The following is a 24035-nucleotide window of genomic DNA, read 5'->3' as shown; positions in this document are numbered from 1 at the left end:
TTTAATAAGGACAGTGAAGGGGAGATAGTCCATCCATGAGTTCAGAACATGAGCTTCTATTTATGTTTTTCTTTATTAGCATATGATTGAATGAGCCTCCTTCATATTCTGAATTATGGATATCTTCATGAATTTATATATTTATTTTTACATGTCATTTATAATCAATCAGAAGGTATAATATTCAGAATAATGCAGTGATTAAGTTTTGAATTTGCAAGAGTTGCAGTAAAACAGATGAAAAGTAAAGTAAAGTTGTATTAAAACAAAAAGTATTAAATTAAAAAAACATTTATTACTATTTACAGTAACTTTTTAAACTTACCATGTATTAAAAATAATTGCAGTTATGTTTTTAAATGTGGTATATCCTGTTTCTGAGTTCAAATAGGATATGCCATATTTCTGTACTGTAAAATACTAATTTTTTTTATTTTTCTAACGTATTCTTGAATGCTTAAAATGTTGATGTAATCTGTGTCATCTTGATTTTACATATAAGTAAGTAATTTTCAACTCCGATTAATGCTTCCTTGCTGCTGACATCACAAATTGACTCCAGATATTTGTAGTCATTGGTATTATCGTGATCATGACCCATATAGGATTTTTAAAAAAGTACATTAATCTTATTTTTGAAACAAACTGCTTACAGCTTGTAACACTGACAAAGTGTTACGAGTAGTAAAAGGCGACAATGATCCAAAAAAAATTTTTTATAAATTTTTAAAAAGAATGGTTTTTAAGCACAAAAAACGGGACTGGGAAAGTGCTTTAATTAACAGGAATATCATTATTTTTCAAAGACATTACCTCACTGATATAAAGAAAATGAGGCAAGAAAGCCACACAAAAATTTCATTTGGAAAGATAAAGCTGTGAATTCGTCAAAAGAAGCCTTTCTATGTTGCTTATCAAGTGGTAATAAGGCTCCATCGGTTAAAGGTAGGCGTCTCATAGTTACGCATATCAGCAGTGATAGTGGGTTTGTCAGTGTAGTCTGGATTTTTTAATCTAAATCTGTAGGAGACCATCATAACGAGATGAACGTGGGTCTTTTGAGAAATGGGTTAGTGATGTATTACCTCTTCTGGAAGATAATTCAGTTATTGTCTTCGATGAAGCCACTTATCTTTCATATAAAATAGAAAAAATTCCAGCTGTCTTGGAAAAAGAATAAGTTCAAAAGAAGTGATTTTTGAAGAATATGAACTTGGTCCAATCATTACAAACTGTTTTGTGTATTAAAAATAATTTTAATGCATAACAAGATCCAGTGGTAAAACCATGTGTTGATTACTTTCCTATTGTGAACAAATTACAATTTAATTAATTTAGAAACAAATCAAAAGTTAAATAGGTTCTAACATACTACCTTTAAAATATCTGATGTTAAAAATTTATGCTTAATTGTTTTTAATACAACAGGCCAGCAGGAATGAAAAAACTGAATAAAACATTTAACATGTTGAACCAAATTATTGGGAATTAGATAATATATTAGAAAACAGAATTGAGCCTCAGAAATTTTATCTAAAGTATTAGTGGACAATTTCATAACTCAAGGAAACTAAACAATTAAATGAAACTTAAACAATTTTAATGAATAAAATACTCCATGGGATCAGATGTGGCGAACAAAGTAAAAAATATTTATTGATCATGTAACACGTCTTGATTTTTTCAAATTTAAAGTATGTGTCATTTATTCGATTTTAAAATGTAATAGCGTATGGTTACTGAATATTAATGTTGTGTAGTTTTTATATTCATCTGGATTTACAGGAGATGTTTGTGAATTGAACACATACACATAGTTTGTTTCCTTCAACTCTATAAGCTAATGAATTAGGTGTGGTATGTACCTTTCATTACAGAAATGATGACCACTTTGAAAAGAAAAATTTCTTTTTCATTCTACATCCATATTAAGCAAATGAAATGGCCTTTAAATTAGCTCAACTGCCTGCAACATAACAAGGTGCTCAGATATGTGTTCAAAACTGGATTTGCATATGAAGCAAACTGAAAGCACCTATTGGGAGTTTACATGATTATGTTCATGGAAAAGAAAGTAATTTGCTGCGGCTAATACTGTAATTAGTAGCAGACATCATCAGCGTGTATTATACAAATACTTGTGAACAATTGCTGGAGTAGAGTTCATGATTTGAAAAATTTACACAAAGGATTTTCATGCGTGTAGAAATTTAAAAGCAGAGACCATGAAATTTCAAAAAGGCATATTATAAATGTCTGGCATTAATAAATTTAATTTAATTTTGAGCACATTATTAAAAAACAGACATAGTTTTTAAAAACAATTAAATCAATTTCTGGCTTAACATAATATTAAACTATTTCTAAACCATAAATTTATGTATGCTAACAAAGAGTATAATTTTATGTTATTTCGGATTACCATGATTATTTACTTTTTTAAAATGCGCTCAGAAATATGTAAAGGCAATTTAATGATATAATTTATTGGACTAGTGATTCTACCGGATATACAATTTATATGAATGTATACATAGGTAGCAAGCAAGCAATCTCTTCATTGAGAGAAAAGTCTGATTGAGTAGATGGTTCAAACAGTACAAGAATTCAAGGGGTTGGTCCTTATATATCTCTTGTCAATTTTTATTTACATTGTATTATTTCATAATTGTATGTCCACGGTATTCTTTGTTGTTGGAAAACCCATTCTAATAGATATAAGATGCCAATTGATTTCAAGGTGAGATTGTAAAAAAATTATAAATCAGGTGAATAGAAGTCTGTTGTAGATTCATGTATGATGGACTGATCTGTGTACTCTACACAGACCAAAAGTACATGACATTACTGTCATATACTCTCTCATGTTAATACAAACGAATCATTTTGTGAATGTATTATGCAGTACATGAGTAGAAAGTACTTCTGGTGATGATTGTAAATGATTAATCTATCGAACAAATGAAAAGTTTTTGTAAGTTGGAATGGGAGAAGCCTATCCCAGTTCTTAGTAAATAAACTAAAAAATTTCTGCTTGTTTGACATGGTTCTGTTAAAATATATTTTTTTTGAACTCATCAGCTATATAGTAAGCGACGTCAAGAGGTTTATTATTACTACTTGCACTTTTCAATGGCCCCTTATATGGATAACCTTACATGAACAAGACTTGCAACTGACACCTAGCAACCGCTATCCCAGCATCTAAACACTGTTCATGATTGGGTGTTGAGTAAGGACTGCATAAAACTTCATTATTTATGTTTGTTATTTTACATTCAGTATTTAAACAAAAAATCGCATTATCTGTGTAGTCTATTGGACGATATTATAGCTTAATGATGTATTCAAAAATGTCATACGGATAATGTATGTTAAAATAAAATAAAAAATTAGATGAAATGCTCTGAGTAAAAAATAATTCATACTCCTGTTCTTCAAAGATCCTTAGCTTACACCCTGTGGTTCTGTCATACAAAAGGTTTTGTTGTTCCGGACAAAATGCATTGCACATTTTGTGTGCGTTTTGATATTAAAAATTCTCTACTTCTACCCAATTTGATTTTTCATTGAGTCATCAAAATATTAAGTACAGCAAGATTTAGTATTAGAATTTCTTCCTCAAAGAAGTCTAAACAAACTCAAAAATATAATTTTTTGAAAATTAAGTTCTTTGTCCAAGTATTTGGTTTTCTGAAAAATTGGTCAATTATATATTGGTGAAAAAATTAATGATTCCATTTTTCACACCACCATTAGTTGGACTGAATTTTTTTCCAAATGAAAGTTCCACATATAAACATGTTAATATAAAAGGGATTCATAATAATTTCTTATTACTGTAATAATAAATTAGTTTTATTGGCTTTCAGTCATAAATAAAAAACATATATATAGTGGAAGTACAGACAACCACTTTCCTGTTATAGAATTCCATAATTTTTGCTTTTATAAACCTGTAAAAATTAAATACTGATTACAGGTCACTGCTATAAATCTTGCATTTATTCAGATAATACATATTTGCATTATTATAAGTGTTGCAAACTTTTTCAAAAGCAGAATTTTGATACTTTGCATCTCCAGATGTTGCATTCATCATCTATACTAGATTACATATTAAAATTCAACAACACGGCTTAAGATTGCATAAAACAAGGTTTCAGAATTCTTTTGTTGTTGCAATAAGATGAAATTGTTAAAATTATAAAATAATATTGTCTCTGAACAATCATTGCACGTATGAAATTAAGTTTAAAGGCATGGTTACATAAATCTACAAAACATAATTGCAATACATTTGCCTGTGATGATTAACAATGAAAATTACTTAACATTTTACAGCTGTCTATTGTTTCAAAATTTTAACAAAATGTTTTCGGTTGCCTCTTTGACTACCATAGTAATAATAACATTTTGTTTATAAATATAGTTCAGTTTTTTGTTTAAAAAGTTAATTTTAAATAATTGTTATGGACAAAAATATTTTGAGAGAAACACATTTGACATTCTTCCTAAACTTTTTAATTTTTGATCAGAATTATTTTACATGATTTTCTTTTAAGTTTTATTTAATATATAAATACATTTCCTGAAGATGTAATAATTTATTTTTTACTATAAAATTTAAGTCTATTAAATTCTTTCCTGTTATTATTTATGTCATGGATTAAGAAATCTTTACATATGTGGTTTTAAGTAGAACTAAAAAAACATGCTTATGTCTAATTTTTTAGTTTAAGATGAGAAAAAGTGAGCATATTACTTCTAATTTAAATTAAAAGGGTTTTTAATTTACTGTATAATGCTATTTCAGGTGACAAAAGTGATTCCTTTAGTAGGTGTGCTTACCATAAAAGTATGCTTCTTCTTAATCCTTTCAACTTACCCTTTAATTGTAAAATAAAACTGTGGTAAACACTGGCTGAGCAATAAAATATAATTTTTGTATTTACTAGGATAATTTATGAATTATTTTATAAATGAGTCTAAAATATATATGATTTCTAAATTTTACACATTACACCTAGGTGTCTTAATAAGATTGAGCAGTGTGAAATTAATAAACACAATAGGTGTAATAAGAGTTACACATTAAATGAATAAATAACACAGTTCATATAATGCATTCCTTTTCCAAATATAAAATAATCTTTAAAAAGACAATTTATAATCAAGTAAATTCACTTATGCATAATCATAAAAGATTATGCTTCATGCTCTTATGGTAGATTTATTATTACATAAATATTATGTTTAATTCCAGTTCTGTTTTGATTATAATTTTTATGTAAAACAGGATACAAAAAAGTATAACTCAAACTGCAAGCTTAGAAAAAGAATGGTATTAAAGGAAACAAAGTAGTCATAATGTGGAAGTAACAAATATTATAGTGAAGGGTCATATATTTTTTATCTTCATTGCATGAGCTATGGAGGCAATCAGTAAATTAAGGGGATATTTGATGTGAGTAAAAGCAAAAGTAATTTAAATTTGGCAACAGTGATCATAACATTGTGATAGAAAACAGTGCTGTACACTAAGGTGACATTATAATTAACTTCCTTTATTATGTTACAAGCTTAATAGACTTACCACCACTATCTGTAGCATTTTAGTAAATTATTCAATATTTCAGTTTGTTTCATGACAAATACAGTTGCTTTATTTGGTGGTAATATAACAGAATTTTATTTTTAAATTTTAGATAGTAGAGAACACCAAAACAGTTAAGACCTTTGACAGAATTCTAATTTAATAGTTATTTAAGAACGAATAATTGTGAGTTGCCAATCAATTTCAAGAGCTGAAATGTCATTTAACAAGAAATTTATTTCTGAATCCTAAAAATGTAGAGGAATTCATAAATAAGTAATCAGGGGTTCCCTCAGTACTAAAAGATGGCACGATTTTGAAGCTAAATCATTTTAACTTTGTTGTTTAGGCAATTCATGCGCAATAAAAAATAAGGAGACTACACCCATAAGCCTTAATTTAATTTTTAATTTTAAATGTTGATGAATATCTTCTGGTTTTCTTTTTTATTCTAGGTAATAATACTATGAAAAAGAAAGATGAGAAATCATGGTAAACCCAGACCAACAAAAATGAATCCACCATCACAATTATAATGTACATTTTTACAGATTGTTATAAGCCCCTTCATATATTGTTATATCAGAATAAACAGTGTTAAAAGATATATTACCAAATGGAGTGAATAATGATAAAGAATAGATGGATAAATCTCCATATATATATATTTAGGGCTCACTTAACCATAAAATATTGTAAAGAAAGCACAGAAATTGAAAAGAAATTTTATAATTTCAGAGTAAGGATCTTTAATTGCAGGTTCTTGATGTTACTGTCAACTACCTGTTAAAATATTAGATTTTAAAGTACATTATAATGATTGTATATGTTCTGCTAATCATACATTTATTTACTCCTATAAGAATAAAGAAGTCAGATTTGTTATAGTTGTATAACTGGATAATGACCCTTGAAACAGAATTTTAACTAATTGTTTAATATGGAGTATTATGTGTTACAATATTTTAAAAAACTTGAATGGAACAGAAGATGACATAATGTGAGGTAATATATTTGTAAGACTCAAAATAGTGGCTTGAAATGAGACTAAAGAAAAAAATAATGTGAAGGAAGCAGATGAAAACTATGACTAATCTTTTATAGTGTTTCTCTACAAAAAAATCTTGCATTCTACTAACAAAACTGGAAAGTAATACACAACACCAGTACTATAATATTTATAATTATAAAATATTTTAAGTAAAACTAAAAGTTTTATTATAACATCGGAGGCAATTCAGACTTTTGTATCAATATTTGCTTATTTTTAGTAAAAGTTTTTATTTCTTAAAATTAGTTTTGTAAAACTGCCTTGTATTTCAAGTTGTACTAAATATAATGTAGTACGTTATTTGAACATGTACTAAAGGAGTTTCCTAATCACTTAAAGATGGAGATAATTAACCCTACCACTGGTAACTCCAGCAATGAAGGAATTATTAAATAATTCTAAAAAAATCTTAAGAAAAATTCATGCATTTTGAAAGCAGATTCATAAAATTTTGTTAATATTTAAAACAATTTTAAGGTTTAAAAAATTTTAATTTATGAAAATTTTGTAACGAACCCAGTACATAAATGAATCATTTATTTTAATTTGAATGTAATTATACAGATTATCTTAATCTGAAGATGGGTTGCACCTAGAAACGTCTCTGAGTGGTAGCTATGTGACAAAATATAAAGCAACATTAATAAAACTACCTAGTACTGGCTTGGAAATTATGTATCAGTTTTAAATGCATTTGAGTAATTGTCACTGCGAGTAACTGTAACTGTCTTAATATTTCCTTTCCTAAGAGGAAGACCTCATTAAAAAATAAATTTTCATAATAAAATTAATTTGTCTTAAAAGTCATTTTATAAATTCATTAAATCATATTTCCAAAAAAAACTTTATGGTTTCTCAATACATGGAGCTTAACCTCTGTAAAGTCCTAAGTTTGAATCCTGGTATTTTTCTTACCAAATAAAATTTTCATTAGTATTTCCACACACAAGCTTATAAACATTTATTATGAATTATTCTCTACCAAATAATTGGTAATGAACTCAATATGATTGAATAGTATGAAACTTTTAGACACATTAAGATTTACAAAAAATATGTTCAATTTATATTACTAAAAAAGGAATTCCCAGAATATTTTCTTCTGCAAATATTGTATGGATTTGGAAAACGAGTTTTTTTTAATAAATTTAAATCAAATTTTTCAAGCTTATCATGATGAACAAAGGAATTGTTTTAACATTTTTCTCAATAAATCAAGGAAAATATTATAATAAATTAAAATGTTAAAATTCAATTAAGGCATGCAAAATATTGTAAAAAAGATGTGTCAATTTTTCTCAACCATTCTGTTTTATTTTCCATTAAAATAAAATATTATTATTGAGTAAAATTCTTTAGAATGAAGTTAAATAAGCTTATACCAACATAATGATCTTTAAATTTGCTTTCTCTAAAATTTTCAGAAGAAAATTTAATAGAAAAAAGGTTGTGAGAATTTTTGTAGTAAAGAAGATTACTTTACTTTCAAAATATACAGAAATATACTATAAGAATTTTTTTTTACTTATTATTTCATTTTGACAGGAATTATTTAGTCATAGAAACTTACAATTCCAGAAAGATCTGAAAGTGAACTTGCATATACCAAGCAAATGGTTATATTTAATACATTTACCTTATTTATTTTGGAATATTATTTAATTATTTTATTGTGATCCTATTTAAAATAATATGTGCTTTAATTAAATCTACAGTTTAATTTTTTTCTAATAAGAAATATATATATATTTTTTTTGTTGATCATAGAAATTATTTCAAATATTAAAATCATAAAATTTTATCTTTAATTAAATAAATTTTAAACTTCAGAATAGGTGTATTGTATAATTTAGTACAAACCTGTGTGGTGAAGTGTAGAACTTTATTGTTCATTCAGAAAGTTTCAGATTTCAGTTTTGGCCAGGCCTAGTATTTTTTAATACAAAAGAATTACATTCCTTTCATAAGCTTCAGGCTTATGTAGTAAACAATCATCCAGAAAAAAATTGGATTGTTGAATTTTATTAATAAATGAAATTACAAAAATAATTTTTAATAACTAACAAAAAACTTCTCAATTCTATCTTTAGTTCTCCACAGTTATTTCAACAAGTATAGTGGTAACTAACTGTTCTTAATGAAACTTTCAAAAATGAATATTTAGATATATTATTTCATAAATAATTAAAAATAACATTTTTTTTTAAAGAAAAATTGTAACAAATTTGCTTTATATAAATAAACTAATTTATTCTATAATTTAATTTAATTATTTCATAATTGTATCTGCTAAAAAAAATTAAACAGACTAATGAAGCAAGATTTTAGATTTATCAAAGGAAACAAAAGTAACAATCTTCTTTAAATAGAACCATCTTCAAGAGAACTTTCCAAAAAACTTTAAAAAGTTATATCCATTAGTATTTTTTTGTTATTTTATTTCTATGCCAAAAAGTACCTTACACAAAATATATATTTATTTGTTATTATTTAAAAATTAATGCTTCATTGTTGTCACTTTCAGAGTTAAAATTCAGTAGAATATTTCATTCATTAAAAACAATTTACTTTTAAAATAAAACATCATTCTGAGATTAATATGATGCAATGTAGTTAACTTTTATATTTAAAACAGCTTTAAAAAGCATTATTTTTTAAACACACAGAAATGCTATCCTTTCAAAAGTTCTATTTAATCCTATTATGCAGCTTTCTCATTCAGAGTATTTCAGGGTGTGTTGTTGATAATTGCATTTGTCTTCAAATAATTCAAAAACCATTTAACCATTTAGTTTGTGATTCAATAAAATATATTTGAAATATGTTTTGTCTGTTGGTTAAATATGTAGTTTTTCCTAATTTTCTGTATTGGTAAATTTCAGACTGAGAGTTTTGAATTCAATGCTCTATGCAAAAGCTGCATATCTTAGTTTAGTTAGTATCTTGTGTATCTATGTCCACATTCTATCAGATTTGCAAAGCTTAATTCTGCTGTAATGATGTGTTCTTTGTCAGGGTGGCACACTAAATGATCCAACATTTGTTTTGGCAATAATTGTTTAGGCTAATAATTAATGTGTTTTATGTTGGCAGAAGTGACACAAGTTCATGAACATTAGTTTCGTATTTTTCTGAGTGCACTGTTTGTGTATTGTTCCAAGATGTTCAAAGGAAGACTGAGTATTGAACAGTGCGTAAAGACTGTGTTGTTTTTTATGAAAAAAAAATTGTGGTGTTTACACCAAGACAATTGATATACATTTTCAAATTTGGTAGTTGCCCTTATTTAAAACAGTAGGTAGGCTTTACAAAATATTTAACAGTGATGGTTCATTATTTGAGAAAGCGTGAATGGCCTGCTAATGTTTGTTCTCCACAGATTGTCAAAGCTGCCAGAGCAGTATTGCTGAGGAACCCAGGCAAATCAACAAGAAAAGCAGCAGCACAACTTGGGATTTCTTGGTGATCTGTGCAGCAAATTTTAAAAATTGATTTGCATTTATATCCGTACAGAATAGTATTGTCTAAAATAATGGTTACAATTCAAACATCAAAGAATGGCATTCACTGAATGGCCTGTGAACCAAGATATATTGTTGAACAATGTTTGGTTTTCAGATAAGGTACATGTTCACCAAGACGTGGTTGTTAATAAACAAAATGTGAGTTTTTGGGCTTCCAAAAATCCACACATGCTTCATGAAAATGTGCATCATGCTCCAAGAATTACATTATGGGCCACTATCTCAAGTCATGGCGTAAGAGAGCCAATCTTTTTTGAACAGAAGTGAACAGTGAACATTATCTAGACATGCTGCGCAATATTTTTGTTCCTCAGCTTCTTGAAAAGGGTTTCAATTGGAAAATGATATATAGATCATGATATATATATTTTTATTGTTTAACTTTGTTAACATAATTTGTAAGCTATAAATAAACAATACCAGACAAAGAATTAAATCATATCATAGTCACATATAATGACATCATATCTAATACTGAAGAGTGGGCTTTCATGGACAATATTAATCATGTCATTTAAAGACATTTGCAAAAGTTTTCTTGGCAAACAAAAATTCAACAATTATCACGATATTGTTAATCAACTTCTTACTTTATACAGAGCTATGGTAATATATCTTTCAAGAGTAATATATCTTTGAAAATACATTTCTTCCATTGACATCTGGATTATTTCCCAGACAACCTCGGAGATGTAAGTGATGAACACAGTGAACATTTCCACCCAGACATTTTGGTGATGGAAAGCCGGTATAAAGGGAAATGGAATACTAACATGCTAGCCGATTACTGTTGGAGATTTTTTGTGTCTGAGGCTATTTATAAAAGAAAAGCATCAGGGAAATCATTCAAACAAGTATAGCCATGCAAAATTATAAATTTTACAGATTTTAACTACATTTTCCCTTATTTTTTTTGAAGGGTAATTTATTTAAAATTAAGGGTGATAGAAAAATTGTATTTACAGATCTGTAATGTAGGCAAAAAAAAAAAAAATTCAAGAAATGGTATCACACTTAGAGAAACATTAAAAAAAATTATTTTTTGTCTATCAATGTTATTAACAACATAGGAGTTCATGTTGAAGAAGTTGCTATACATGATGATGGTCATATTGAACATATGATAAGCAGAAAATAATCTCCAAGTATATAGTAAACACGTTATGTTTTACTTTTCTTTATTGCGATACAAATAAATATTTTTAAGAAAATGTTGGATCATTTCGTGCACCACCTAGTATGTGTGGATTTTTTTATTTTTAAAAACTATCCCTTGTCTAATTCAGTGATCAAAGTTAAACTTAAATCATCTAATTCAAACCTGCAGCTAACTGTATAACTTACAATTGGAATGGGAAAGGAATTCTTCAGTGAGCTAAAAGAATTTTTCAATTAATAATTGCTTTAGTTTTTTTTTTGTTTTACAATCACAGGCAACAATATCATTTGGCGCTAAATAACATCATTAAATTCAGACAGTGTTGTATGTTGTTCTATGGACTGCCATAAAAATATTGTTTGATGATTGTTTCTCTTCTTTTAAGTAAGTTAATTTTTTATTTAATCAAAATTAAAAATTAGGTCAGTTAACTTTATGCTAGAAAAAGTGATGATGTAGTTAAAACTAAATAATTTATCTTGAAAAATAATTAATAAATGAAATACTTTTTTAATTTTACTACAATTGCAGTTTTATTTTTAGCTTGTCCTGTTAATGCTTCTGGGAGGTTATCAACCTTGAGGTTACTACTATCAAGGCCATTAGTTGCAAAACATGTTATAAAAATAAATTTTATTCTTATTACTGACTATTCATATTTAGTGTTTTTATGAATGGACACTTTTTTTTACAAAAATATTATGATTATTAGAAAAAAACAAAATTATCTGGAAAATTCAGTATTTTAGTAATTGTTTATAACACCAGACAAATGTTATGTTTGCATAATTACATGGTTTCATATTAAATTAAAAATACTAAGATTTGGTTTATTAAATCTGGATGCAAATGGTTATTAACAGGTGTATTTCTGTAGCCTTAAAACATATTATGACTTATCATTTTGTAAAATGATCAGTGTTTCTGGAGAAGAATGTATCATATATGATAATTAACTTTTTTGACTATAAACTTGCTATGTAGTGAAAAAATTCTGAATATCTTCTTTAAACAGATTACCTTGAATCAAAAATACTTAGAATTTAATAGCAGCCCAGAAAAAAAACTTGTCATCATATTTAATGGTGATTTGAATGTGAGTTATAATTCGTTTAAAACTTATTAATTTATTATTTTATAAACATCTTATTTTATTTATAAACTCAGTCAATCTCTAATATTTTTTTTTAAATTCGATTTATCTAGCTGTTGATATAACAATGAATTTCCCGAAGAAAATTTGAAATTGAACACTGTAATAGACTTTTTTTTATCAACACTTCAAATTATTAATACTAATACCTAAAATGGTGCAATATAATCCGTATATAATATTTATATTATTAAATGGAACAAGCCAGAAAAATTAATTCTGCGCTAGTGTGTGTGCGCGCGCGCACGCATCATTCATCTGAAATTAAAAGAACAAAATTGTTGTATAAAAAATTTAATGAATATGCATTATAAACTATTATTATCATATTTAATACATATTTTTAATTTTTTTAAATTTTTTATTGTGAATAGTAAAAAGAATGTTTTTTACACCACGAAGTCGCTAATCACTTCTCAAAAAAGGATTTTTGAATAATTATAAAATTTTCAGCATTTACCAATTAACTGTAAATTAATTTTACTTAAAAACAGAAAATGGCTTATTGTTTAGATCTACAAGTAAAACTAATTCTTTCAGTTGCTTCAATCGCGACAGTAAATTTAGAACCAGAATTTGTGTAAGAAAGGATTTTCACCAAGATTTACTTATGATATTCACAAAATTAATTTTTTATTCTGAAATTAACGGTTTAAGTATAATTAAAATGTAAATAAACGTTTGTTTTAGTGTTATATCAAAAGTCATGTATGTGCTCCACATACAATGTAAAAAAAATTACACCCTGTTGTACTAGCAAGTACGTTTTTTAAGGTATGCAGTAACTTGATGGCTATGTTCTCTGGTAATGTATTAATAAATATTAAAGTAAAAAAATTTAACACAATAGGGATCATAATTTAATTTTCCTTTATTAGAATGAGAAAATTGAATTCAATTCGGGCTACGTATTTGATTTATACGTTTTTTATTAGATTTGTTCATTGGGTATAATTTTATTACACAAAGTTTAGAGTCAATTTCAGCATTAATTTTGATCCTTTGTATTAAACATTTTTTCAGTTTAAATGTTTTTATTTATTTACTAAACTGGAAATAAGGAAATCGGCAAAAACAATCAAATTCATATAATGAAAATTATTAAATATTACATTAACTGTGATATTTTCGTACATTCTGCGTGAAATGGAATATTTAATATTGTACTGAAAATAAGAATGACCCGATATTAATGTCCAAATAAATAACCAAACAAAAGTTACGCATCAGGTTAAACCCACGAAAATCAATACAAGTTCTGGTAGCTTCTAGAATGTTCGAGAACATTCTACGGAAGTCAGTTCTTACAGAAAACAAATTACATTTTAAATTTGCATGTTAATTTTTTGAATAGATTTTTAAACTATTTAATTAAACATGGTTATAATTTAATAAATATATTTATAAATTTTAATCTCAAAAACGTTTAGTATTTATTTGTTTTAAGCCAAAAAATAAAGAAATAAAGTAATTTATTTGAATGGTTTCGACTATTCGAGAAGATAGGCGGGGCTTATTAGCGGAAGCTTTCTGCTGTTACTAGACGTTTCCACGAGGCTTTAAATACAACGTTTGCGACCGGCTCGTTCAGTTTCAATTGAGGAAGCATAGTTGCGTTGTTCGTTTGCAAGCGTTCTAAGTTCTTTTGGTTGTATTGTGAATACCCGTTACAAGTAAGTATTAAATTTAAGCCCTTATAAAATTTTGTGATTATTGTAGCCTGGCATTAATTTCCGATTTAATTTGTGAAGTTTTGATTGTTAGTCAAGTTGGCCGAACTCAACAATTCAGTTCAAATAGTTTTCTATGAAATTTGGGGGAGTTCTTATTTTGCAATATGCGCTAGGAAATGTAGTAAATTTTACAATAACATTTTTTCAAGTAAATTCAGATTTCTCAAGAGTAGTGTTTTATACGTAGGTTGTGCGAGTTTAAGCAAACTTTTTTTTTTTAAATTTGAGTACCATTAACCATGTTGCAAGGCCACGGATTCTTGCCTAGGTTTTTCAATTTTATTGATCTTTGGTGGCGTATTTTGTGAGCTTAATTCGCCGAATTAATTTAAAAGTAGTATTTTAAGTACATTGTTTCAGATGTTAAATTATTTTTAAATATCAATTAGTATTTGCAGTCAAATTCCTAACTCTTTCTAAAATTTCTACCACTGCAAATTTATTTCAATTCCCGGCCGTATTGCATTACGTTATACGCAAGTATAACTCCTTTAACTCCGAACAGAAATCCTATAAGTCTAAAGAAAAAATTATTTTTTACAAATTGTAACATTGGGCATATAATACTGAACCTGTTTTCAGTTCAGGAATGTGAAACTAGAATAAATTGTACAGTAAAGAGGGTAGTGAAATAAAAATCAGGTGTCTCTATTCATGGTAACTTGTTTGTTACACTTCTATAAAGGATATTGAATGACCGACTTATTTCCTTATAACTCTGCTTATATGCATTATTTTTGTATGCTGTTTGCTACTGTAAACAAGGGTGTTCTTATTCGGTTTAAAACAAAAATTATCCTCTGTTTAAAAATCAAACCAGTGTACCAAATTACATGAAAGAAACCGTACTTTGTGAGACAGATTTTAAAGCTAGTGTTGGTTGTCTTAATAAGTTTAGATAGGCATGGAATAATTTTTAGAAATGTTTGGTGAAAGTGCCATTGTAAATAAACAAGTGGATAAACAGTTCTCTATAAGAAACTTTGAGCACATACAACAATCTGACATTTTAACACTGACAAAACTGCACTGTGTTACAAGTGCTACCTGACAAAAAGGTGGTTAATGCCATGGTTCTTTAGATGTGAACATGCCTGGGATAGAGAAGCTCTTAATCGGTAAATCGAAAAGTCCAAATTTCAGAACATTAAATATTTGTCTATTCAGTACAAAGCCAATGGGGAAGCATGGGTTACTAGTGAAATCTTTGAAAAATGATTATTCAAATCTTATCATTTGAAAAATAAGATTGTTCTGTTATGGCCAAGTGCATGGCACATCCAAAATTTCCTCAGGAATTATCTAATGAGTTTTTCTTTCAAACTGTTTTAAAAAAGCTGGATTTAAAAACCCACAGCAACCAGTTATTTTGTTGGAATATGCACAAACTATAATGAAAAACGATGATGAGCGGCCTGTTACAGATGTTTTGCAAATACTTAGCGATGTAACTTCGGGATTATGTTTCTATAGATGATTTGGGTAGTAGCTGGAATACCCTACTGTTTAATAACGCAAAGGCAAATGAGAATAACAGCATAGACTGATTCGTAGATGAACTACCCTCGTACCGACCCCGACTAATGAGAATCTGTTGGATGATTTGTTGAGTCAAAAGATTTACCATAATTTATCCTGCTGTGACAGAAAAATTGTATCAACTGCACTGCATTGGAATAAATGTCAGACAACATTGAACAGTTTTTTTTTTTTTTTTAATCAAGTTTTTTTTATTTAAGAGCCCAGGTTCTTCACTCTTTACTTTTTTTAAATTTTAATATATTTTCTATCTGAAACTTAAGTCTAAAAAAAACAATTGATTTATGTACAGTATTTTTGTGTGTATTTATTAGCCTACATTTTAAGTGTCTTCGTAGTAATGAATACTCTCTTTGGGTAAGTTAATTTAACTTGCCAACTATGTACGTACTAACCAGTAGAGTATGTACTGTATAATGTGATTATAATGCTGAATCGTGCCATAATAATAATGCTGCTGTGATGATTATGGAAAAATGAAGTATTTTCTAAAATAGTGCTGTACAGTTTACGCGAGTGAATTTACAGTGGGTAGTAATTTCATAACGTGTATGTATGTTTCTCTAACTTTTTCCCTGCAAATTTTTTATTACTTTCAATATTCCAGTTATAGGAATTTCACTGTAGCTGTAATTCAGTGACTAAATGTGAACTAGCATGCTTCTACTTCAATTTAGTTTTAATGAAAGTTTTTGTATTTTGTTGTAGTGCCGGAAGAAGTAGCAATGCAAGAAGATGGCGGCGAGGTTGAGACCTTCGTCTTTCAGGCGGAGATAGCCCAGTTGATGTCTTTGATAATTAACACCTTCTATTCAAACAAAGAAATCTTCCTTCGAGAAATGATTTCAAACTCCTCTGATGTAAGTACCTTTTAATTTGATTGGATTTAATACATTTAAGCAGTGCCATAAAATAACTTACATTATATAAACCTGGCTGAAGTAGAGAAATTGAGTGAATCAAATTAAATTTAGAAACTTTTTTTGTTTTAATTTTTTAATTTGTATATTAGTATGGTAATTGCATACAATTTTGGTTTCTTCCTTTGTAATTTTAAAGTGAGGTAATATTGAGACTGCAATCTTGATGGATTTTGGAATATTCTTATTTAGGACACAAGTTATTACAAATATTTGCCAGAAACTCCTTTCACTAGTTATGTGATTCAACAGTAAGTGTAGTCTCATTTTCAATAATTTGGTCAGGTTTGTCTAAGTTATGTGAAAAGATTAGATCAGACTAAATTAAGTTTAGCTAAGTGGAAGTAGGGCGGCAGTTACAGAATAAAAATTTATTTTATTCCGTAACTGCCAAACTATTTAGTAAACTGCTCTGTTAATTATGTGTTTATGCAATACAGTATGATATATCAATTTTTTAACTTGAGGGTGAACTTGGAAAACATAAGGTTTAGTTTTAAATTTTGTGATATAGTGTATCACTGTAAACTACAGTTATTTCAATTGTTGTTGGTTGCATTCAATTTCTTATTAAATTAGGTCTATATTGTGTTGAAAATGATGTCTATCCACTTGTCAACCAGTTCATGTTCCTGGCTACACTTTTTAGCTGTATTTAAATAATTTTTTAGAAATTGTTCTTTCATAAAAAAATCCTGTTCCAGAGTGCATGTGTATGGTAAGTGGCACTTTCTTCTTGGCAGCAGCATGCTCATCCTGTTTTAGTTAGGCTGTGATTTCTTTGCAATTTCTTGGTAGGTGACAAGCAGTGTTTACAATAGCAGCTGCCTTTTAGCTATATTGAATCTATCACATTCTTTTTCAATTATGGTACGTTAGTCGCGCTTCAACTATGAAAATATTGTCTGTCTTGCCTCTTGAACCATTTTATCCTTTCAGCCTGCAGAAGGTTAGGTTAAGGTTGTGAGAACCCTTTTAACAAAATCTTCATTAACTCAAATGCAACCTGCATTTGATGTGGAATGCAGGTACATGTACTATGAGTGCTATGCAGGCCTCTGTACTTTTTTTAGATTAGTATACTAGTATTTCTTTAAAATGTGGAATTTTAACTTCATTTGCTATCATGACCCATACAAAATGCTTAATACCCATACCCAATTGTGTATGTTGATTAAATTTTTGTTTTCAATAGGTTGAGGTGAAATTAAAATCAACCCTTAAGTTAAGAATGTTTCTACTAGTAAATTTGAATGGTTTTTCAAAGCATTAATATTCTTACTGTTGTCATTGCATCATTTCTGTTTTGTTAGCGTTAACAAAAGCTTAGAAAATTTGTGATTTTGGCTTAATTATTTTGTCATTCAGGTGTAAGTATTTAGAGCTAAATCGTAAAAATATGAAGACTGGATGCCTAGGTGTCTTGCATGTGTCTAAATATTAGAAATAAAAGTGTTTGTAATAGATTACTTACAAAAATTGCTAATAGATTACTAGTCAAATTGCTACACAAAAAAAGGTAAAATTAGTTTTGAATTTTTGAAATTGTTTTTCAGTACATTTCACATCAATCTTAAAATAAATTTATGAAAGAAATGTTAACCTTATATTTATTATTCATTTGATTTTACAAATGTAGTTCAGACATAGTTTTTAAATATAATTACATTTTATGTTTTTTTATATGCAGTAATTTAGCCCTATTGTGGTACAATTTGAAGCAAGACTAGGTAAGTAGAGTGGAACTGAACAGTCAGGGCACTATCAACTTGTTTTTTTCTCCTAGACTTTCCTGTAGAAGCTTTACAATAAACACTGCTCAATATAAATTTAAAGCGTGTAAACAAGCTAAGCAATACTGTTTTATATTGTAAAGCGCTCTGGAACTGTTTTTTTATTGTTAATAAAAATAAATTAAATTAATGAAAACATCTGCTAGTTAGTATTGAAATTCATAGTCTTGACAGTGAACTACTGAAAGTCTACAAGGCCTAGCAGTGAGTACAAGCCCATCCCTGTTTACTATGCATTTAAATGTAGCAGTCGAACATACTCTGCCTCTGGCCTATTAATGAAATACCCTGTTTCTGTATACTCTGGCTTAGATCTAAAAGTTTAAATCTTAAAATCAAAAATTAACACTACCATGATTAATGATGAGAAAAATTATGAAAATATTTTACTTATTTCATATGGTTGAAGTAATACCCTATTACAAGGAAAATTAATCGTAACAAAGTGGTGTTATTGGGATTATTATTTACTTATATTGTTCTAAGACTTTTATAACTTGAGTACTCAATTTCATAGGTACTGCAATCTTATAATTTATCAATTTTTAATAATTTTAATTTTTTAGCATGTTAATGGGTTTTTCTTTTTAAAACAGGCATTGGACAAGATCAGGTATGAGAGTTTGACTGATCCTAGTAAATTGGAGTCAGGAAAGGATCTGTACATAAGGATTGTTCCAAACAAGAATGACCGCACCCTTACTATCACTGATACGTAAGTGTTATTTTTAATCCTATTATTAAATTGCTTATAAGAAAGACCTTTTTTAGATCTCATTTTTCAATAAACTTCAGTTATCTTTTTGATTTTTTTGCGACCAGAATAATTCAATTTCTAACTATTCGTTTTTTATAAAGAAACAAATTTTGATACTTTAGTGCCTGTTTGGCCATTATTTTGACAATAAAGTGGAAAATTTTAAATCTGTATTATAATGTGCTAAAGCCTCTATGTATAATAGACATAATTTTCTGCATTTTTTCTTGTTTGACAAATGTGGTCAAGATGTAAAATTTGTATGATTGCTTAAAATTGCTTATTTGATATTATTATTATTATTTGATATTACTCTTGCATAGTAAGAGGGACACCCCATACTACATAATTCCAATGACTGTGATGAGAGTTTCACAATTGATATGGCCACTGTTTTAAGTTCCTAGTTTTATGATGCTAAAGCTTGCGTTGTGATGTTAGTATTAGTGTAATTTTGTTTTAATATAGGATAAATCCTATGCAATTCAGAAAGCAACTAATTTTTGTGTTTGGCAAATATCTGTAATCCTTAAATTGTTAGATTGGTGTTAATTTAAGGTGCATTTTAAACATTGCATTTTATAAGTATCTCTTAGTTTTCTGCAAATCTGTTAATTTTTGTTACGACTGATTTAAATGGTTTTAAAGCACTAGTATTCCAAAACTGTTGCAATTTTTACATTTTGGAATTTCTCTGCCAAAATTTTATTAACTTCATGTGTGATTCAGTACAAAAGTAAACAATTGTTATTTTTCCCTTTTAGGGTAGTAAATGTTGGTAATTTTGGTGTAGTAGTGAACAAGGTCCGAATTTCAATACCTATCTTCCAGAATGCAGGTCTTAATGCTCAGACATAATCATTTTGGAAACTTGAAGATTTCTCGAAGTCAAATGTACGAGAGAGGTGGCACAAGATAATACTGGACGTTCCAAATCAAACACTTATTCCAAGTCTTTTATATCAAATATTACTTGCTATCTGGAAGCGGTAGGTGTGCAAGAAATTTTTTTCTGGCTACTTTCCAAATCAGTGGGGAAGACAGATTCTGGTTCTGTCAAAACCAGAAGTATTTGCAGTGACAGACAATTGTGGGAAATCCTCTTCAGTTAATGTTGTTGAGATGTTAATAATTTCCTGCTTTTCAAAGTTTTTTCCTGCTTTTTGAAATTTAAAAACTTCAGACCACCTTATGCTTGTCGAATGTGTGAACTACAGGTAATGTCTGTAATGTCAGACATTAAAGGTAAAGGAATGTGTCAGTAATGTCTGATTCAACTAGGATAAAGACCTGCACTTAGCCAGAGCTCAGAAATTCAGAGATTGTATCAAGATTTATGATTGAGATGATTTAAGGTTTAATGATATGCTGAAAAAATTTAATGCACAAAACATTCAGTGCCACTAGTGGACAAAGTCCAAGAATTGGAATATAAAATTTAAAAGGTACTTAAATGAATTTTAATTTTTTGAATTCCCCCCTGATATGTAATATAAATAAATGTGTATTTTAAGAGTAATTAAGTATGTAGCTTTAACTTTTGAATCTTTTTCTCAGAGTAAGAAGTGAATCACTTGCTCATATAAGTGTTAAGACAAGGTTTGTGAGCATTGGTGGTTATGTTTGGTTAATTATTTTAATTCAGTGTATTGACAAATTGTTTGCATTATAGTGTTGCCTACACATGCTTTCCTTGCTAACATTAATTGTTTAAACATAAATACAGTTGTGTATAAAATAACAAGGGTACTTTTTTGGCTGTGGAATTCTGAAAAAATTACAACCTAGCTTGTAAAATTAAAGTTAGTTACAATGTAACATCCCAGCAACACTGATCCGAGTCTATTGTAGCGAGTTCCATGATACTTAATATATATTATCAGGTTTTTGGTGCTTAAATTTAATTTTTACAATGCAAGTTGAATATTCATTGTTTTAATAAATTTGTGTTCTCTTACAGTGGTATTGGAATGACTAAAGCTGATCTTGTGAACAACTTGGGAACCATTGCTAAATCTGGAACGAAGGCATTTATGGAAGCTCTCCAGGCTGGTGCTGACATCTCCATGATTGGTCAGTTTGGTGTAGGTTTTTACTCTGCATATTTGGTTGCAGATAAAGTAACTGTCATTTCTAAGCATAATGATGATGAACAGTATTTGTGGGAGTCATCAGCTGGAGGATCCTTCACAGTTCGTCCTGATCATGGTGAACCTATTGGTCGTGGTACTAAAATTATTTTGCACATCAAGGAAGACCAAGCTGAATTCCTAGAAGAGAGGAAGGTCAAGGAAGTTGTAAAAAAGCACTCTCAGTTTATTGGTTACCCGATCAAGTTAGTTGTTGAAAAGGAAAGAGACAAGGAATTAAGTGATGATGAAGCAGAAGAAGAAAAGAAAGAGGAGGGTGAAGGTGATAAGGCTGAGGAAGATAAGGACAAACCAAAGATTGAGGATGTAGGTGAGGATGAGGATGAAGACAAGGACAAAGACTCAAAAAAGAAAAAGAAAACTGTCAAAGAAAAATACACTGAAGATGAAGAATTAAACAAGACCAAGCCCATCTGGACCAGAAATCCTGATGACATTAGTCAAGAGGAGTATGGTGAATTCTACAAGTCCTTGACTAATGATTGGGAAGATCATCTGGCTGTTAAACATTTTTCAGTAGAGGGTCAATTAGAATTCAGGGCTTTGCTTTTTGCACCACGAAGGGCTCCATTTGATCTCTTCGAGAACAAGAAGAGGAAAAATAACATCAAGCTGTATGTGAGAAGAGTATTCATTATGGACAATTGTGAAGATCTCATTCCAGAATACCTTAACTTTATTAAGGGTGTTGTAGATAGTGAGGACCTCCCGTTAAACATCTCCCGAGAAATGTTGCAGCAAAATAAGATTTTAAAAGTTATTAGGAAGAACTTGGTTAAGAAATGTTTAGAATTGTTTGAGGAGCTTGCTGAAGATAAGGATAACTATAAGAAATTCTATGAACAATTCAGCAAAAACTTAAAATTAGGCATCCATGAAGATAGTCAGAATAGGAAGAAATTGTCAGACTTGTTAAGATATCACACTTCAGCTTCTGGTGATGAGGCTTGCTCTCTTAAAGATTATGTAGCAAGAATGAAGGAAAGCCAGAAACACATCTATTACATTACTGGTGAGAGCAAGGATCAGGTTGCTAACTCATCATTTGTTGAAAGGGTCAAGAAACGTGGGTTTGAAGTAGTCTACATGGTTGAACCCATTGATGAGTATGTAGTCCAGCAAATGAAAGAGTACGATGGAAAACAACTAGTTTCAGTAACAAAAGAAGGATTAGAATTACCTGAAGATGAAGACGAGAAGAAGAAAAGAGAAGAGGACAAGGCTAAGTATGAGAATTTATGCAAGGTTATGAAAGATATTTTGGACAAGAAAGTTGAGAAAGTTGTTGTAAGCAACAGGTTAGTTGAATCTCCATGCTGTATTGTTACATCCCAATATGGATGGACTGCTAACATGGAGAGAATTATGAAGGCCCAGGCTCTTAGGGATACATCTACCATGGGTTATATGGCTGCTAAGAAACACCTAGAAATTAACCCTGACCATCCAGTAATGGATACACTTAGGCAGAAGGCTGATGTTGACAAGAATGATAAAGCTGTGAAAGATTTAGTCATGTTACTATTTGAGACTGCTTTGCTGTCGTCAGGTTTTGCTCTAGAAGATCCCCAGGTTCATGCATCCCGAATTTACAGAATGATCAAGCTTGGTCTTGGTATTGATGAAGATGATACTGCACCTCCAGAAGATGACAAAGTTGATGCAGAAATGCCACCATTAGAAGGTGAGGGTGAAGATGCATCAAGGATGGAGGAGGTGGATTAAATGATGTTTCCTTGTTATTTAAGATTTTATAAGACTGTAAATTTTCTTGTAAATTATTGTTAATATTTATTTTGTAACTATGTAAGTTAGTCATGTCCATTTCTAATGGAAATTTCATTCCTGTGAACTTTTAATTTACATTAAATTGAATGTATTTTTTTTTTGTTGCACATTCATATTCAAAGAATGTCATAGTACATTTTGTAATTCTTTTTGATTATATATTTGTTTTTGTTTTATAAATTATTGTAATAGGTTAATGAGATTTTTATATTAAAATAAATATTAAGTTTTTTTTTTTTTTGTTAAAATATATTTGAAGTTTTATTTGTCAGACCTTTGCAACTCTTTAATTCTCTAATTCTTGCTAAATTCTCCTTATTATTTTAGTGATTTAGTATTAGAAATTAATTTTCAGGTAAGTTGGCTGAGAGGTCTTGTGGTATTAACTGTTCAGATGTTTTAATTTATTTACAATTAAAATATTCATCTCTCTTGTAGACTTTAAAATTGAAGGGTTTAAATTAAATTTTGCTATAGAAAACATGATTGTCATGGGTTCAGTTTAATTTTGGTCAAAATTTACTTGGAAGTAGTTCAATTTTTTCTTTCTTCGTTACTATAATGCTGTTAAAAATTCATTAATAATGAAGTGTATAATTATGTAAGTATTTTGTGAAATTCTTAGCATATTGCATATATTTTTGTGTGCAGTAGTTTTTACATGGCAAACTATTTACTGCTTTTTTATCAATTTTGTAATCGTTCAGTTTATTGATGGAATTATAATCAAATTCTCAATCATAATGGCAAGAATGTTTTTTTCTTGTTAATTCTGCAGTGTTGATATGAATTTATTTCAATTTCTTGGTAAAAGTGATTAACAAAACTGGGACCACCATGCACCTGTTGTGTGTGGTCTGCCTCATAATTTC

At 28.7% G+C, this 24035-nt stretch overlaps 1 protein-coding gene across 1 annotated transcript; it reads left to right on the top strand.

Moving 5' to 3' along the window:
• The first annotated feature begins 13998 nt into the window (after positions 1-13998).
• Positions 13999-23411, top strand: Hsp83 (Heat shock protein 83). The gene is made up of 4 exons (XM_075373699.1): positions 13999-14156; positions 16464-16615; positions 19065-19183; positions 21186-23411. Coding segments are annotated over exons 1-4 (2187 nt in total). The 5' UTR covers positions 13999-14155; the 3' UTR covers positions 23101-23411.
• Positions 23412-24035: the final 624 nt, after the last annotated feature.

Source organism: Lycorma delicatula, chromosome 8 (assembly GCF_047948215.1).
Source record: "Lycorma delicatula isolate Av1 chromosome 8, ASM4794821v1, whole genome shotgun sequence".
Classification (NCBI taxonomy): Eukaryota; Metazoa; Arthropoda; class Insecta; order Hemiptera; family Fulgoridae; genus Lycorma; species Lycorma delicatula.
This window is presented reverse-complemented; position numbering and strand designations above follow the sequence as displayed.

Coding starts and splice junctions, on each gene's coding strand:
- Hsp83 (XM_075373699.1), top strand. Junction 16,616..19,064: donor TGATTTCAAACTCCTCTGAT/GTAAGTACCTTT, acceptor TTTTTAAAACAG/GCATTGGACAAGATCAGGTA. Junction 19,184..21,185: donor ACCCTTACTATCACTGATAC/GTAAGTGTTATT, acceptor GTTCTCTTACAG/TGGTATTGGAATGACTAAAG.